Raw genomic sequence first — 16,626 nt, forward strand, 5'->3', positions numbered from 1 at the left:
GTCATTCAATGAATCACCGAGGGAGCAGGCGGAGAAACTTGATCTCCTGGCTCGCGGGAGGCCAAATCATTTCAAAATACTGAGAAAGCAACATTTAAAGGCAGTTTCCTAAACAACAACTGCACTGCTTTCATGAAGGGATCTACTAAGCATCTTTTAAAAAAGAACTACCCTACTCCAAGTGCTGTCCATAAGCCAGGAGAGTGAAATGCCATTGAAAATGCAACCACTACTGCGTCCAAGTATGTTACTACATGTTTACTTGAGTAAAAAGCAACTTCTTTGCCTTAAAAGCCCTGAAAAATTATTTCCTGGGAATAAACACTTCTTAATACAATTTTAAAAGTATTCGGCCTTAACTATATTGACGTCATGTTGAGCATTGGACCTTTTTCAGAAGAAAAGCCTTTTTCATATATACTGAAACCAAAAAAGCACCAGGTTATTTTCAGCCTTGCAGAGGTATAAATGCTTTTTTTAACAAAAAACTGTTGGTAGATCACAACAAACAGAAGCAGAAGATTAATTCTGTTTTCGCATTTTAGAAAAGCATCACATTTTGCCTTAAAAAAAGCCAAGCCTGGCACTATTTTTATGCCCAACATCTCGTTTGCCTGGCCCCACGCCTGCCCCGCTCCTTACCTGCTGCTCCCCAGGGCCGCTCTCCCTGCCCGCGCGGGCACCCAGCCCCTCACCGTGTCCTCTGCCCTGCCGAAAGGCGGGTGAGATCGTCGCCTCCCTCGCCAAGGCGCTGGTTTCCAACGTTAAGACAAAATGCCATTTGTTGCAATTCCCCGATTGGGAGCCCTTTTGAAACGGCGCCTCCTCTCTTATAAACAAATAGAATTGTTCTCGGGACGGGAGCTGCAATGGAAGGCATGCCAAGATGCACAGCTGATAAACAATGCCTCTTAAGTAAAACTGGGACCATGCGAAGCTTAATATAGAAATTCCATTTACGGCAGATAAAGCTGTGGAAGTTTAGTACTTCTAAAAACGGTCACCATTGTCCAAAGAGCAAAATCTCAAGGAAAACGGACAAAGCGACCCTAGTTCTCCATCAGAGAGAAGTACATTTGCTAAGGGTGTTTTTCAAATGGAATTTCTACCTCCTACAACCTTTTAAAAAAATGCCAAAGAGATGAAGGGAAGAATATTTCTTATTTTTTTGTAATATCCTTTTTTAGACCAACTACAGCAACTGGAAGATGCACAGGAGCACTTTCTCAAACCAGAACGGTAGCTGCGATGTTCACGTAAAGGGCTACTTAAAATGGAAGGCCTGGGAAAAAAAATGTCATTTCTGTGATCTCAGCCGGCATACATTATGAAAGAGAAGACATTTGATGAGTTGTATGCTAAGGATTAATTTGCCATTTAAAAATGCAGAGAACAGATGGATCTCTTGGCTAGGACTATATTTGGGAATTACTTCATTTTCAGCCCACATGCAAATAAAAATACAACTAAAAGTAGAACTTTCTGTGAAATTTCACATGGGTAGAAAACGCTTAAGTCACGAAAATAAAAAAAAAAAACCACGAAGATCTTTGTATGAAACAGGTAAAATGCTACAGCCTAGCGAACGTATTATCATGTTGGCGGGGAAAACATGCTTTGACATTTGTCAAGCAACTATATAGAGTAAGGCCAACCTTAGAAATTTACAAAAAAAAAAAGAAACACACAAAAAAACCCAATATCATATGACAGAGTGGGTTTTGTGTTCGCCTCTGAAGAGTAGCTTCTGAAAAAGCACCCTATTGTAATTTAATTCAGCAGTATTTGTTATGATTTAGCGATTAAACTTCTACATGGTCAAAAGTCCAGGGACTCCCCTTCGCAAAAAATCCTGGCCCATTTCCATCACACAAACTAGAGATTGTAAAGCAAGGATGAGGACTTAGATATTTGTGGGGAAAAAAACGCAAAAGTAGGGAAAAACACAAATGAAAAATGCCTTACGTCCTCACAACTCCCGGGATCGACTGCCTTTACCCCCCTGGCCTCCACACCACGCGGCAGCACATAGTTCCCAGGGCTGGGAAAGGAGGAGCAGCTCCGGTGAAGCAGTTCAGCTGGTAGACTGGAGATGACAGGACAGCAGAAAAGTCCTCCCTGGAATTCCCACACGCAAAGCCTACATGCCCCACCTGCGCGCTTCCCTTACGGGATTTAGCACTGACTTTAAAACCTCTAAACCATAGCAGCACGGCGAGGCGCAGTCTGCAAAGCCACACGTTCAGTATTAATTAAACATCTTCCTTTTTTTTCACACGTGATTTCTAAAAGTTACAAGGCAACTGCATACTAAAAAGCAAAACCAACATAAACTACTTCTGAAATGATTGGTAGATAGCATCTCTTTGTTGGAGAAACACAACCAGCCATTCCTCACTTCCCTCCGCCTCCATACAAACAAACAAACAGAAAACTTACACCCAGCAAAGCCCCGACTGGCGCAGGACGTCTTCGGCGTATTCCCGGACTCTGAAACAGGGATAAACGCAGCTCCACGCGTGTTTAGAAAGCGAAGAGGAAAAGAAAATTTTTACTAACCCGATAGCTTCCTTTCTGCGACTATTCATCCTTCACAATCCAGACAACAGGACATACCAGGCAGCAAACAAACATCGAAGGGAGGGACTAACTTCAAAGCAACTGGGTAAATCTTACATAATTTGAGGGTTTGAGATCTTGCGGCAACCTCTCACCAAACGAGGTGTCAGATGATACGAGGAGGTCAAACCTGTAGCAGCCGGAATAAGTAGGGCACTTTGCATCTCTCCGTCGGCCCAGCCCGGCACCATTTGTCCATGGGGACCCCGGTGCTGCTTGTTCTCGGGAATTCGCTTTCAGGAGGAGAACAGAGCTTTTCTTTCACACCTTATCGCGCCAGAAAAAGCTTTCTACTCTCAAGCGGACAAAAGATAACAAAATACGTGAACGCCCTTATTGCCAGGATCCGCGCCTTAATTCCTCTCCTGATTTCTAAAGTGTTTGATGAGGTTTTCATATTTTTCCCCAGGTATAAAAGCGATGAAGATTACTGGGCATCCGTGGAAAATACAATGCAACTGTGGAAGAAACGAGACAACGGCCCTGAAAACCACTCGTAGAAAGGATTCTCCAAAAGGTACTTTTGCTGCCATCCTAGATTTCTGAGTAGCCATTTCCATCCAGCCAAAATCATTGCTTTGAGCTAAATAAAGCAACGGCACACTGAACCCCGGACATTTTTCCAAGAGAAGTGTTTGAAAGGCTCCAGGTTTTGCTTCCCTGAAGAGAAGAGAGGGCTCGTGGTTGGAAGGAGATGGGGTATTTGTTTCTGAAACCCAGCAAACATCGGGAAACAGAAGAACAGGTCCCCTACCTTTGTTACAGGATTGTTGCGAGAAGGAAGGATTCATAGAGAAGTCTTGTTTCTTAATGCTACGCACACTAAAAGGGCTATTTTTGTTCTTCTATTATGCACTTAATAAATAATAATGCAGGGTTTTCATGTGTTTTATTAATATAGCACCTACACAGTGCACATCTCTTCCTCCTTTTGGCAATTCAGCTTTTGCTTCCCCTGAAAGATTTGAAAAAATTAGGACTACGTCCTGGCACACAGAAATTGTTGCTCCTCTGTACAACACCGAAGCCCTCGCTTCTCTCCGAGTCTGTGATTTTCCACTCGTAAACGTGCGGCATCCTCTCCTCCGAGCGGTACTACCAGCTGACCATAATGATCTGGAGAGGGATATCTAATCGCTCGCTAAGAAGCTTTCACGCTTAAAACCTTGATGCCATCATTAGTGGTTTCAGCACTTGCGACATCGTGGACGGACTGCGCTTGATGCTTGGACGTTAAGGGCCAACCTAAGTGCATCAGTCACACCATTAATTCAGTCGGCAACGACTGAGGGATTATATTCTTTTTCTTCCCCCCAGTAAGGTTTATTTACCATTAATTCATATCCTTAAGACCTTATTTTAAGCACAGCATGTTCTGCCTAAAGTTGTTTTTAAGGTTAATGCCCATGTCTTACAAATACGCCTCCAAGAGAGCTGTTAGGTTTTAAGGGGAAGGTTCTCCTCCCGAAGGCATTACAGTACCGGCATCCACGCCTCTGGCAGAGCCAAAGTCATCCTCTTTGGGAAAAAACACCCAAATCCCTGTATCTACAAGTCCGACCTTTAAGATGTGAAGGGATGTTCTGTCTACACTTTAATGGAAAGACGTATGACTGAACACAGGTGGCGGGTGGATTTTTCCTTTGATCATCATAAATGACTGGTATTTTTTCAGGAAGCATTCAGTACGGCCTTCCTCTTTTGCTATTCATCCCTCCACCTGAATATTCATTACAAATTATTAAACTGCTCATTATTCCGAAGGTCTTGACAATGGGAATCCTCTCCCCCACCTTTCGGTGCCTATAATGTACGTCTCCATCCGAGCTGTCTAGACTCCCTTCATCATCAGCGCAGACAAGCAGGCACTTCCAGGCTATGATCCCTCTAATCTATTTTAGCGATGATTCACATCCCAGTTGTATTTCTCTCGAAGAAAAGGGGAATCTGGACCATTCACACGGAGGGAGGCACCCAACACAGCCTATCGCACTTCCCGGTTTCCCTGTTTTGTTTGGCTTTTTCAGGGTTTGCTTTCCCCTCGCTCCGTCGGCGTGCAGCAGGAAGAGAACAGGAGGCAGATTTCTTCCTGCCTTCGGGATCCCTCAGACGGAGCTTCTGAGAAGTAACACGGCCAGCTTCAACTTCCCTGACCTCAGCTAATTCTTTCCTTCCCTCAGCCTACTCAAGATGATTAAGCAAAATACTTGGAAGGAAATCAAAGCCTTAAAAACGCAATTAGAAGTGACCATTTTGTTAATACGCGCGCGCGCGCAACCCCAAAGTCAAATCCAATCTACCGACAGCACCAGACCTTCCCCCGTGAACGAAATCAATTCTCAGCAGCTCCCACGGGCTTCACAAACAGCCCAAAACCAGCCAAACTCAGGAGGACGACATCTCCCCTGACGCTGGCCAGAGCAGTGCCTTCCACACGGCTCCGGCTTTTCCCACCCTTCCTAAAAAACGATATTAGGAAGACCTGAAATTGCCAAAGCTCACACCAGATACCGGCTCCTGCAGCTGTCCACTGGTGACTTAGAAGTGTTATTTTTAAAACACAGCAGGTCTCTCTGCCCCAGCAGACGATAAGGCGAGTTCGCACGAGGGTCTGGATTTAGCCACCAGAAACCCTCATATTTGCTAACAAAGTCTCTGATCTAACTGCAAGAAGCCTTTACAGCATTAAAAAAAAAATTATCTCTTAAACAGAATGCAACACAATAAAGTCGTCTGAGATGATCTAAACAGTTATTCCTGTAATAAAATAGCTACATTTTTGTAGGACCCCTTTCCTTTGCTTCCATCCTCCACACAATGCATTTTTAAGACTCCCAACCTGAAATTTATTTGGAAAAAAAATAAAAAAGGAAATCTTTCTCTGCCTGTAGAGGCAAAGAAATCAAACGCACGTTGAAAAAGCAGGAGCAGCAGCAGCTAAGCTTCTGGGCCCTGCTACAGAAACAAAGACTGACTGGCCAGATTTAGATAAACACCTACTTCTGCAAATTTAGGAAGAGGCTTAATTGCTTTGTCATTTAGAGCCAGCAATTACCAACTATTACTGGGAGCACTGCAGGAGATAGGGGGGGTTATTAATTGTCACAAAACGTCCACTCTTTTGGGGACAGCTCAGGCAAAGAAAACTACATATAAAATAAAACAGCCACTTAACTTGATTTTATTGTATAGTCATATAAAAGATGGGGGGTGGGTTCTTCCAGAGGGGCTAGCAATGTTGAAATTTCTATTTTATTTTGCAACTACATCCTACCTGCTTCATACCACAGCAGTGGTGGGGTTAAGATGTGGGAGTAGGCTCCAAATTCGCCCATTTGGGGGGATTTTTGGGGCTCATTCCTCTGGTGGGGCAAACCGGTGCTAATTTCTGGAGTAGGGAGAGTGTACGGCGCCGAAGGAAGGTTTTAAAAATAAAAAGCGACGTAAAACTCAAAAGGTTGAGACGGAGAGCCTGGTTACCTCCCTCAGACCTGGATTTTACAGAGGCGCTGCTGTCTCACTGCGTAACCACGGCGCTTTCCTGCGTTTGTGTGAGAAAAAAAAATCTTCACGCAAGAGCGAAAGCCTCTCCAGCGTTAGAGGTTGGGGTTTTTAATATATTTAAAAAAAAAAAAAATACAGGGTTTTTTTTGTAGAAAGCGGAGGTATTTTTACCCGGCGGGTTTCCAGGGCGGCTGAGGGGCGGCGCGGGCGGCCCCGCCCCGGGGGCGGCGCGGCGGCGGGCCCGGCCGGCTCCCGCCGGTTCAGACCGGTTCTCCGCCACAAACAACCCGCCCCCCCGCGCTGGCTGAGGCGGCCCCGGCCCGGGACTGCGAGACCCTCCCCCGATAAAGGCAGCGCGGCGGGGGAAACACCCGCCTTTGGCTTCCACACACCCGGGGGAGCCGCTCCCCCCCACCCGGCTGCGCCGCCATTACAGCGCCGGGCCGGGCTCCCGCCGCCACCGGAGGCTGTGAGAGGCGACCTAAAAGCGGCGGATTTTCAGCGCGAGATAAAGATCTATTATGCAACGCACATTTTTAATAGATTACTCTAGAGTATACAGATGAGGTAATGCGAGTTGGCGCCCTCCCCGAGCCGCTCTGTCAGCAGCTCGGCGGCGGCGGGGCTCGGGCGGGAGAGGACGGCCTGGCCTCCCTCAGGGCTGAGGTGACCGATGGGCTGTCGCCGGGTCCCCTCCCAAGGGGACGGGGACACCATTTGCTCACCAGCTGCGAGGAGATCTTAGCTCCCAGCCGATAGATTGCTTTTTTTTCTTTTTATTTCTTTTTTTTTTTCCGCGGGAGGATCTATTTATGCGTAAACATGCACATACAGGTAGGCTTTTGAGGCCGTTTTGAAGGAGGGAGTTTAGTAAAGGTTCGCTTTCTGTATTTTTATCTCGGCACGAAAATACCTCCTCTCTTTTCAAAGCTATCTGAAAATTTTCTGCCTGTGCTCAATTTCAAGAAACTTGATATACTCCCAAGGGTGGAAAAAAAAAGTGTCTGAGAGGATGGGCTAGGTTATATTTAGATGAGAAGCGACGCAGGCTGACATGAACAGAAACATAAGAAAGAACAAAGTGAAAATGCTCGACAGTTGGTAACAAAAACCTGAAAGCATCTGAGTTACATTTTTTTTTAATTTTCCTTTCCCTAATTCACATTTCCCAGCACAGAGAGAACATCAAAGCAGCACTTGGCTTTATGTGAACAAAGGTAAAGATTAGGTGTTTCACCTGACTCTTAGAGGATTTACTGTTGCTTTTGTGTTAATTGAAAAGGCAGCTTCCCACTCTACGCAAATTTCTTATTTTTTTTTCTTTTTAAATCTTAGCCTAATTCTTTTTCCCATACAAATAGGAGCATGCTCAACCCTGAAGCCTGTCCTACAGGCAGAGAGATTAAAAATATTCAGGTGATCTTTGCAGTGCAAAATTTATGTGGAATTACTGAACATCAGCAAAGGCCATCTCACAGATTCTTAAATAAAGACCAAACAGCTGCATTTAACCTCATTCTTCCTGATTTTTCAGCTGTCCCCAGCAGAGGCATCTCTCAACCCACTCAAAAACCCTACATCCCATTCTAAGTCAGTGATTCATCACTTGCTGGCAGACAAACTAAGCGGAAAAGAGGAGATGAAGACAATGGCAGGGAAAGGTTTGCATTATGTAATGAAACTAAATTCACTATTTTCTACTTTCACTTCAGTTGTTTAAATAGGCTAAGAAAGTCCCCAACAAGACAAAATAGGCTGCAGCCTCCATGGGAGGTTTCAGGGAGCCTGTTTTTCCCATGATTAAAATTCTCTTGGCACTATTTTTCATCAGTTTATTTCAATATTAAGACACATAAAATAACACATGCGTATTCCTTTCCAACTGTAACTCATTGCTCCAGAAAGAATTTCATCACCAAGAAATCTGAAATTAAAAAACAATCTCTAATTACTTCATGAAAGCCTTGCCCACTTGTCTGTAGAACTTTTAAGTATAGCTATCACAATTATTGAAAAAAAGCCATTTTCAAACATCCGTACATGCAACTTCTTACCACTGCTTATTCCAGCAGTACTGGAATCACTGCACTCTCCTAGATTTTGGTGAAAATAAAGTCACTTTGTGTCTAAGCTGAAGTTGCTTTTTTAATTCCAGAGCAAGATCTATTTTACATTACAAGCTATAGGAAATTATTCATATCCAGTAAATCCTCCAACATCCTCGACACCAGACAACCGAATAAGCGCTCTTAAGAAATAAATTAGAAGGCAAAAGGAAATCTCAGGTCACGTATCTGTAAATTCAAACACACATACACATGCGGTGTTCACGCTTGCACATTCTGGACATCACCTACAGGGAATCACACACTTCTGCCAGGAATTTGTAAATAAAAATCCCATTTCGACAAGGTGCTTTGCCACGCGCCCAGCTTTTAAGAGCGAACGGTCCCACCGCTCAGTGCCATGTGGTTCAGTACATCGCTGCAGCAAAGCTTTAAAAATAATCACTAACACATGGAACAGTAAGAAATGTGTAAAGCCATTTGACATTACGTAACTGAATAAAAATGCAGAGAAATTTTAGCACAGCAGAACACCTCGACAAGCAGCCCAGAAAGGATGATTTTCCACAAAAAAAAAGGGGGGGGAGATTTTTTTTTCAGGAGGTTGGGCAGGGCACAAACAAAATCTGGTTTGCTTCCCATGGGATCCCGCAGCTTCCATGCATATGTAGCTTCTTCCATGACACAGTGCAGAAAATATGTTTGCTAATGTATCACTTGTGGTGCGTGTTCAAATCAGCAAAACAGAGAAATTAAGGCTTCTGGAGGCGGAAAATTCAAGTATCATTTTTGAGGGTTTGTTTTTTACTCTTTCAAGGTGATTAAAAAAAAACATTGATCCTTGTCCATAAACATGGGTGGGGAATGAGAAATCTCACGTTAAGACAACTTCAAAACATAAACTCTTCCTCAAATACACCTGAAAAGGTGGTTCACGCAGAAAACATTCACCTCCACCAGCCTCCCCACCTTGGCCCAGCGGGCAGCTCCTGAGGGGCCACAAAATACACCAAATAAAGCCCCACTTCAGAGAATATGGTTTATTTTTACCATGTCCTTTTTGGTCTTCTACATTATCCCCTTCCCCCCCCCCATCTTCTACATTACTCCCTTGCAGCTCCCCTTACAAATGCTGTGTAAAGACCTCTGAATATACATTTAAAGCGAAGCTTAGCTAAGATCCGACACAACAAACTCCAAAACTTTATGGCATAAAGGCACTTTTTTTTTTTTAAAGCAATCTGTGGGGCATCTCGCCTCACGTTGTTCAGGAAAATCACCTCCGTTGAACGAAAGTCTTAATTTACTTCATGCAGCTCTTTGAAAACCACGAAGAACGAAGCCCCAGCTTCTCCTTCGCTACCTTTCTGCTGGTTTCCCCCAGCACCTGAAGGACGCACAGAAATTCCCACGAGTGTTTAACACCCACGCGTTTTCCCAGGCTCCAGCGTTTGTCCCCAAACACGGACAGGAGCGTGGGTAAGACCCACCTCTCTGAGCAAACACAACTTGCCTCTTCCACCCTGCCAGTTGAGACAGACACGAGACTTGAGTGACAAAGCTCTTCAAGGCGTACAATTTCAGAAGAATTCAGCGTCATAAAGACCTTAATAATTCCACAGCGTCACAAAATTGGCCATTTCCACTTATAATAAAGCCCTAAGAGGATCTCCAGTTTGCTAAAACCCCTGAGAAATACTACGGAAATTGCAAGAAGTAATTCTTTCGCAGACAACAAACAACCATCCGTAGTTATTCCAGATAAATCCCACTCCAGAAATGAAAAATAAGATACAGAATTTGGTAAATCAATCCAGGGATGACACAGCCAGAATTTACAACCCAAGGTACGGAGATGCAAATAAATTTCTGCCTGGTCTGGGTACGTGAAACCTGAATATATGGCACAGCAAGTGGGTGCACCTTAGCAGTAAAAAGGGGGGGAGGCAGCTTTCACTCACCACAGGGTACGAGGGGCTTACATATTTACATTGCTAAATTCAAAAGTGGGTTAAAAAGCAATCAGAGAAGTCCACCTGTGCTTTAAAAGACTTCGAGGCAAGGGGGGTTTTGCTTTACAACATAAAGATACGGTGAAATGTTTATTGATATCTATGTCATTGCTCAGAAACATGTAAAACTCCTTCCTGATCCTTCAAAATGAAATGTATTGTCCACCAGGTTCTATTCCTTGCTCTATTGAATTTAAATTTACTGTATTAGTAAGAAAAAAACACGTTTACTTCCCTTTCCTCCCGGAGTATCATCTATGTTTCCATTACTCCAACTAGAAATTGCCAAGAAAATGAAATGTTAAAAGCTCAGCAGATACTGCTTATCTTGTGCTTAAATCTTTTAACTTTATTCCAGTGGGATCGTATTTAGTCCTCGCAAATGCCGAGCAGTATTTCATCCCTTCTCAACATCCCCACAATGACATTTTATAAACATTACGAGTTTCCTGGACTCCCCTCTATCCATTCTGCAACAAGCAAAGGAGCTCCAGAAGAGAGATTTTTTTTCCTGCTTGGCATTTCTTTAAAACCTGAAATGTAACCAGGCCTCCTTTCATCTTCTCTAGGTTTTTTTCGGAGACCTCTGGAAGTCTCACCAATTTTTTTTAAACTGCAATAAGTGTGAAAATCTTTTGACAAAGGGTTGCCTTTACCTAAGCGTTAAAATCTCTTTGAGAGAGAGGTGTAGAAATAAACAACCAAGCCTTCAAAGCAGCCTAAAAGTCATCTCAAATATTCTAGAGGTGCCTCTCTCTCCATCTGCTCTCCAGCCAAGACAGGACCTGGATTTCTAAATCCAGGAGGAGAAAACAATTAATTAAAACGTAAATAAATCTTTGCACAGTTCTTTATAGACATCGGGAGCGTGGGGTGGGGAACTCAGAAGAAGAGAAACCGATTTCCTCATCCTCCCTTCTGCACGCTCTCCCCAGCATCAGCCCATCTAACCCTTCCACAAGGTCCAACGTTCAAGCAGGTATAATTTTATGTGAGTAATTTTATGTGAGTAATTACCTTGATTAGAGAGTTACCAGCGGTAAAATTCCATTCATAGTGATAATCAAACGTTAAGTATTTATTATACTGATACACCTATTTACTTAATGAATATTTTCAGTTTTGGAAAAGAACTGGTATGCCAAGGAACCATTTCCAACTGGACACCCTGCTGAAGAGCAGAGCCCTTCACCAAACAGAGCACAGAACAATTATGGGTGCAACGGTAGCTTCTTGGTTTCCACTCTTAGGGTGAATTTACTCTTAAAAAGGTAAATATCCGAGAGGCATTTTAAGGTTAATTTTCAAATTACTAAAAGAAATCCGATTATTGGCTCTAGGAGTCTTATTTTTTTCCTGTACGTAGTTTATAAAGCCACACAAATAGAACTATTGTGACTATCACAGAACCAAGGACAGGGATGTATCACTGGGAAATGCATTCTGGGGTTTGGTTTTTTAAAATTTTTCCAAGGCTATGATTTTCGCTGAGAGACAACAGGGGGAAAAGAATGGAAAGACAACTTATCAACCTTTTAAACGTTAGTGGTGGTAGGGAATGAGAGGAAACCGGATAATAATAATCATTTCCCAAAGTATTTTAAAATGTGTCCTGTAAGCAGCTGACCTTCAAATTTGCTTATTCCCTCACTTAAACGAATGAAGTATTTACCCCATTCCCCAAGCACACAGGCAGTGGCCAGGGGTGCAGCGAGGCCTCGTGCCCATACATCCCCGCCTTATGGATGCTGCGCAGATCCACCACGGAAAATAATTAACAATGGCAACAGCACTGCCCTCGGATCTGCTTCGTGCCAACTTAGCCTTTTTAGGTTTCACGCTGGTTTACTTCTACATCAACGAATAACGCTTTGCCATGAAACACCTTATATTTTCACAGCCCGGGCTCGCAACTCCTCAGAAAATGACCCGCAAAACCCACAGGACGGTCGCTTTGGGTCGAGCAAGGCGCAGTGACCTACCTGTCGCTGCTGGTACTGCTGCTGCTGCTGATGGAGTCGCTGCTGGAAGATCTGCTCCGGGATCCGCTGCCGCTGGGGGAGCGGGTGGGCCTGGACGCCTGGCTGGCCAGCCGCTGCGGGGACTGGGTCCTGGACTGGGAGGAATGCGGCGACCGACTCCGGCTGTGCTGGTAGTTCCTCTCCGGCCTTCTGCCTCGTACCTCCCGTGTAATATCATCCCTGTAGATATCCCTGTGTACCACACTGGGCAATGTAAACTGCTCCCGGGCCCTAGGTTCATAACGGGGGTCGTGAGCATCAAAACGGTTTGGACTTCGACTCCGAGAAGTATAATAGAGCCCGTGTTGTAAAGTCCGCTCTCGAGGATCTCTATAGTAATCCTGATCGTAATGTCTTGTCCGATCAAATCCTCCCGTCCCCCGCTCATGGTGTCCATAGGCACTATGTTCATAAGCACGCTCCCTGTTATCTGAAGCCCTGCATTTAGGAAGGGGGAAAAATACTTCATCAGAAAGGGGCAAGCACAACTAAAAGCAAATCATGCAAACATTCACGTCAGCACTGAACTTATTTTTGCGACTGCTTCTCCACTAAATAGCAATAACCTAGCAAGCAAACACTGACAAACTTAAAAACATTTTACTTGACTCCAAAGTTATATTCGTATACGATAAAGCTGAGCAATCATTTCGGTTTAATCACGATATCGGGCTTTCATGACCAGCATCTTGCCTGCACAGGAAAAAAAAATACTGCTTTCCAGTGCAGAATCCTCATTTGTGTTTTTTTCTTTTTCTTTTAAATTCTGTAAACAAGAAAAACTTCGTGTTTGTGGACATCATAATTAACTTCCCCCCCCCCTCCATTTTTGCTTAAGAGCTTCAGAAATTTTCCTGGAATTTGGTAATTACTGGAGAGCTCTTCTAATTATCCTTCCGCAAAAATGGCATCGCAAAGTGGGCTGTAGCCATGAAAGCCTCCGTGCGAAGCATGACCCAGAGGTAAGAAGCTGCTTTCAAAAGGGGTAGCATAACCCATAGAGAAGACCCAGAAAATTAGGGGGTTTTCTTGTTGCTGTTCTAAAACATTTCGTCCTCTTAGAGGGAATTTTGCTTTTATCAGACTGCCAGACTCCATTCTCATCAGAGCTGCATAAGCTAAAGAAACATCTTGATTACTAATGTCAGAATATTTAAATTGCAAGGGTGCAGGCCCCCAAAAGACCCTACGCAAGGAGTATAAATTAAATTTTTCAGTAGGTGTTTTTGTTTGTTGAGACTGCTATTGTTACTGCAATCACAGAATTTCACAAGCACACTACTTTCCCAAGGAGCTAAAGTCCATTTTCTTTCAGTATTTCCAACATTTTGTACGTCAATCGAGAAAGGCTCTATGTTCTGAGAAATTAGTGTGATCTCTCAAATAAAGAGATAGTAAAACTGACAGATAAAGTTAAAAGAACATTACAAATAGTTTAGTAGTCTCATTTAGACAAGTACCAGGACGGTATGTCTAAGTTACGTCCATAAAATGGAAGATCAAGAATGATTACATTGAATGTTTAAAAAATACTTGCAGAATTCTAAATATGTCAGGGTAGCCAAAGTTAATTTAAAAATTTAATTATCCACCTTATGAAGGACATTTCAACCTTTTTTTTTTTTTGCAGCCTTCTCTCTCGGATTCTTCCTTCAGAATCAATTATTAGTCACTTCAATCCCCTGAATCCTAATAACCCAATTCTGCCTTGTGCTCCCTCCTCCTCTCCTGCATCACAGATCTGTCTTCTATTTAAAATGGCAGAAATATTTCAGGTATCTTATATAAACTGAAAATGGCATTTGAATCTTTTTCGACTAGCATCTCAGGAAGTTCCTTCCATTCCTTCTCCAATGAATCACTAGATCCTTAATTCTCTAAATATATTCATCCTCTGTTGTTAAATTATAACTCGTTTTCAAGGTCTCTATAGAGCTAGCTCATGTTTTGCCTGCATTTTTTCTCTCACATTTTATGTAAAAAACTACCTAATCAGTGCAACAGAATTTCATTAGCTTATATATATCCACTTGAAATTCATTGTTGCCTTTCTATTTTCATTATCTCTTGCTCGCAACAATGGCATTTTGAAACGTATTTCAGGATCTGGCACAGAAACGTCTCTCTTTTTTTTTTTTCCCCCTTTTGAAGGACCAAGATCAACAATTTTATAAACGATTGCATTTAGCATCCTACAAAGTGTTAATCAGTGAAAGCTGATTTAATGAGGTAAGAGAAAAAGCAGTATTTTCTAGAGGGTTACTGCTATATAGCTGACATAAAAGAACAAAGTCCTTATCCATGAAAAGGACACAGAAGACAGACAGAGGAGCTAGCAGAGCTGAAAATCTAATGGCTACAGTGCTTTTTTGATTTATCTATTAGTACTAAGTACTATTGGAGTTAGTGGAAAGAGAGGGTTTGACTTGGGTTAGGAGAGGGGCTAATATACACAGGGCAGGACATACCAACCTTTTCCAAGTGTGGAAACACGACCTATATTCCCAATTAAATCTAGGGAGAGAATTGTGAACATAACTTCCCCAATTTTGGCCCCTCTTACAGGGGTAATCCACCTTCTTAATGGGCAAGGGTGTCAAATGATATTTTAGATGAACCAACAAGAAAAAAAAAAAATCTTAGTGACAAGACAAAAAAAAAATTCCACTGGAAGAAGGCAGTCCCAGACTGAAACCATAACTCTGAAACCCCCAGACTTCTTTCTTGAGACAGAAGGCACTTAAATAGATCCATTATTTTAATTTCCAGCCCTATGTCTGAATCAAGCAGCTGGTAGAAGATCACCCAATGCACGAGGGCACTCATCGCTGCTGGCCAGCAGGCATCCTCTAGCCGCCTTTGTAACCATCCAGCCCAGTCATTTCTCACTGGCGTATCCACAAACTGGTATTAGCACCACGTCCTTAAAACTAAAGTATGTTTAATGTGGAGTAGCAAAGAGCTTTTTAAGAGACTAGATAGTAATCCACTCCCCAAGGCTACTGGCGTCTTGACTGTATACCATCCAATAAATTCAAGGCAGTAGTTCTTATCCCAGCATTAAAAAAAAAAACACTATAATTTCCAAAATTTAGTAATGTCCATCATCTCTTTTTGCCAATACCATCAGAAAGCATAATCCCAATAACTTGGAAATGATGTAGATCCAAAATGGAAACATCACAAGCTGCCTTCGGTCTTCTCCATCCAAGCGTTATTTCCATGGCTAAGTGTTGTCTGTAGAATCCAAGGGGCTGCATCATTAAAGTCTACTAGAAATTTTGTGGTGACAATCCAATTAACATACCAACTGCGTACAGTGAGAACTGAGAACTAGGCATCAAGCTTTCACAGAATTTTAGGTTCTAGTATTCCGAAGATACTCCATAGAGAACTTCACCACATGTTGTAGAGTAAGATAGCTCCATCTGGCAGCAGGGATACATCCGAGCAAGGCCTTAATATTATCCAAGAAATGGAATCATTACTTCTAGAAAAGAGTAACTCCAATATCGATGCTGGCCAAAGGAAATCTTCCATCTTAAAACCACCTTATTTCAAGTGTAGATATCCAACCAGCTGCAGAAAACATCCTCTATGGATCCACAAGGTACCAGCCACTGGGATAGAAATCACTTCCGTTTCCAACCCAAAATAGGAAACATAGATAATTCCCAAAATTTTAAATCCATCTGGGGGCCCTAGATACGAGTTTGTGTTTCTCACCATATCAAATACAAAATACCTGCCTAGAGAAACCTTGGAACTTACCCATCAAGTCTCCGCTCATAACGTCCTTCCCGTGCATGAAGCGATGGTGGGGGGCCGTAAGTGGGCCCCCCACCACCTCCTCTGAACCCAGAAACCTCTCTACTACGAGATGCTATGGAAACTGTATCATCCAAGCCCCGAGCAGCACTGGGAATGGTTCCTGGTTCATTATAATCCGTCCGTAGGTCTCTATCTCCCATTTTGTTGACAGAGTTGTGTGCCTTCTGCGCACTTTTGATGTCCACAAAATCCACAAACGCTGCCACTCCGCCTTCCGACCCCCTCTTAGGGAGTATTTTGACACTTTCGACACGTCCATATCTAGAAGAAAACCAAAGCAGAGCAGGTATGTTAGCGCTGGTAGAAAAAAACCCACATTTAACAACATTACCTCCTGCAAAAATCAACATCAGTTTCAAACCATTTGCCCTCCCCACTCAGCAGGAAAATCAATCTTCAAAGCACGGCAGAGGTTGGAAGACGCGCGGGGAAAAAGCCATTTAGACTTTCCATCATTATTTTCAAAACTCCTCTCTTCTGGTTAGCCTACTATGATATCACCTTTTTTATAATAACAGAGCAACAGCAGCTGAAGAAATAGAAAGGTATTCGCAATTAGAGCAGCCCTTCTCA

General features: G+C 43.0%; 1 protein-coding gene across 4 annotated transcripts in view; it reads right to left on the reverse strand.

Moving 5' to 3' along the window:
• Positions 1-16,626, reverse strand: part of SPEN (spen family transcriptional repressor) — a 68,097-nt gene that overhangs the window by 32,658 nt on the left and 18,813 nt on the right. For all 4 annotated transcript variants that reach the window (XM_054222635.1, XM_054222634.1, XM_054222633.1 and 1 more), the window contains exons 2-3: positions 15,994-16,314; positions 12,184-12,660 (exon numbers count right to left, since the gene is read on the reverse strand). In XM_054222635.1, coding sequence (XP_054078610.1) covers positions 12,184-12,660; positions 15,994-16,314 — 798 coding nt within the window. The remainder of the gene's footprint in view (positions 1-12,183; positions 12,661-15,993; positions 16,315-16,626) is intronic.

The sequence above is a fragment of the Rissa tridactyla genome, chromosome 16, assembly GCF_028500815.1.
Source record: "Rissa tridactyla isolate bRisTri1 chromosome 16, bRisTri1.patW.cur.20221130, whole genome shotgun sequence".
Taxonomy (NCBI): domain Eukaryota; kingdom Metazoa; phylum Chordata; class Aves; order Charadriiformes; family Laridae; genus Rissa; species Rissa tridactyla.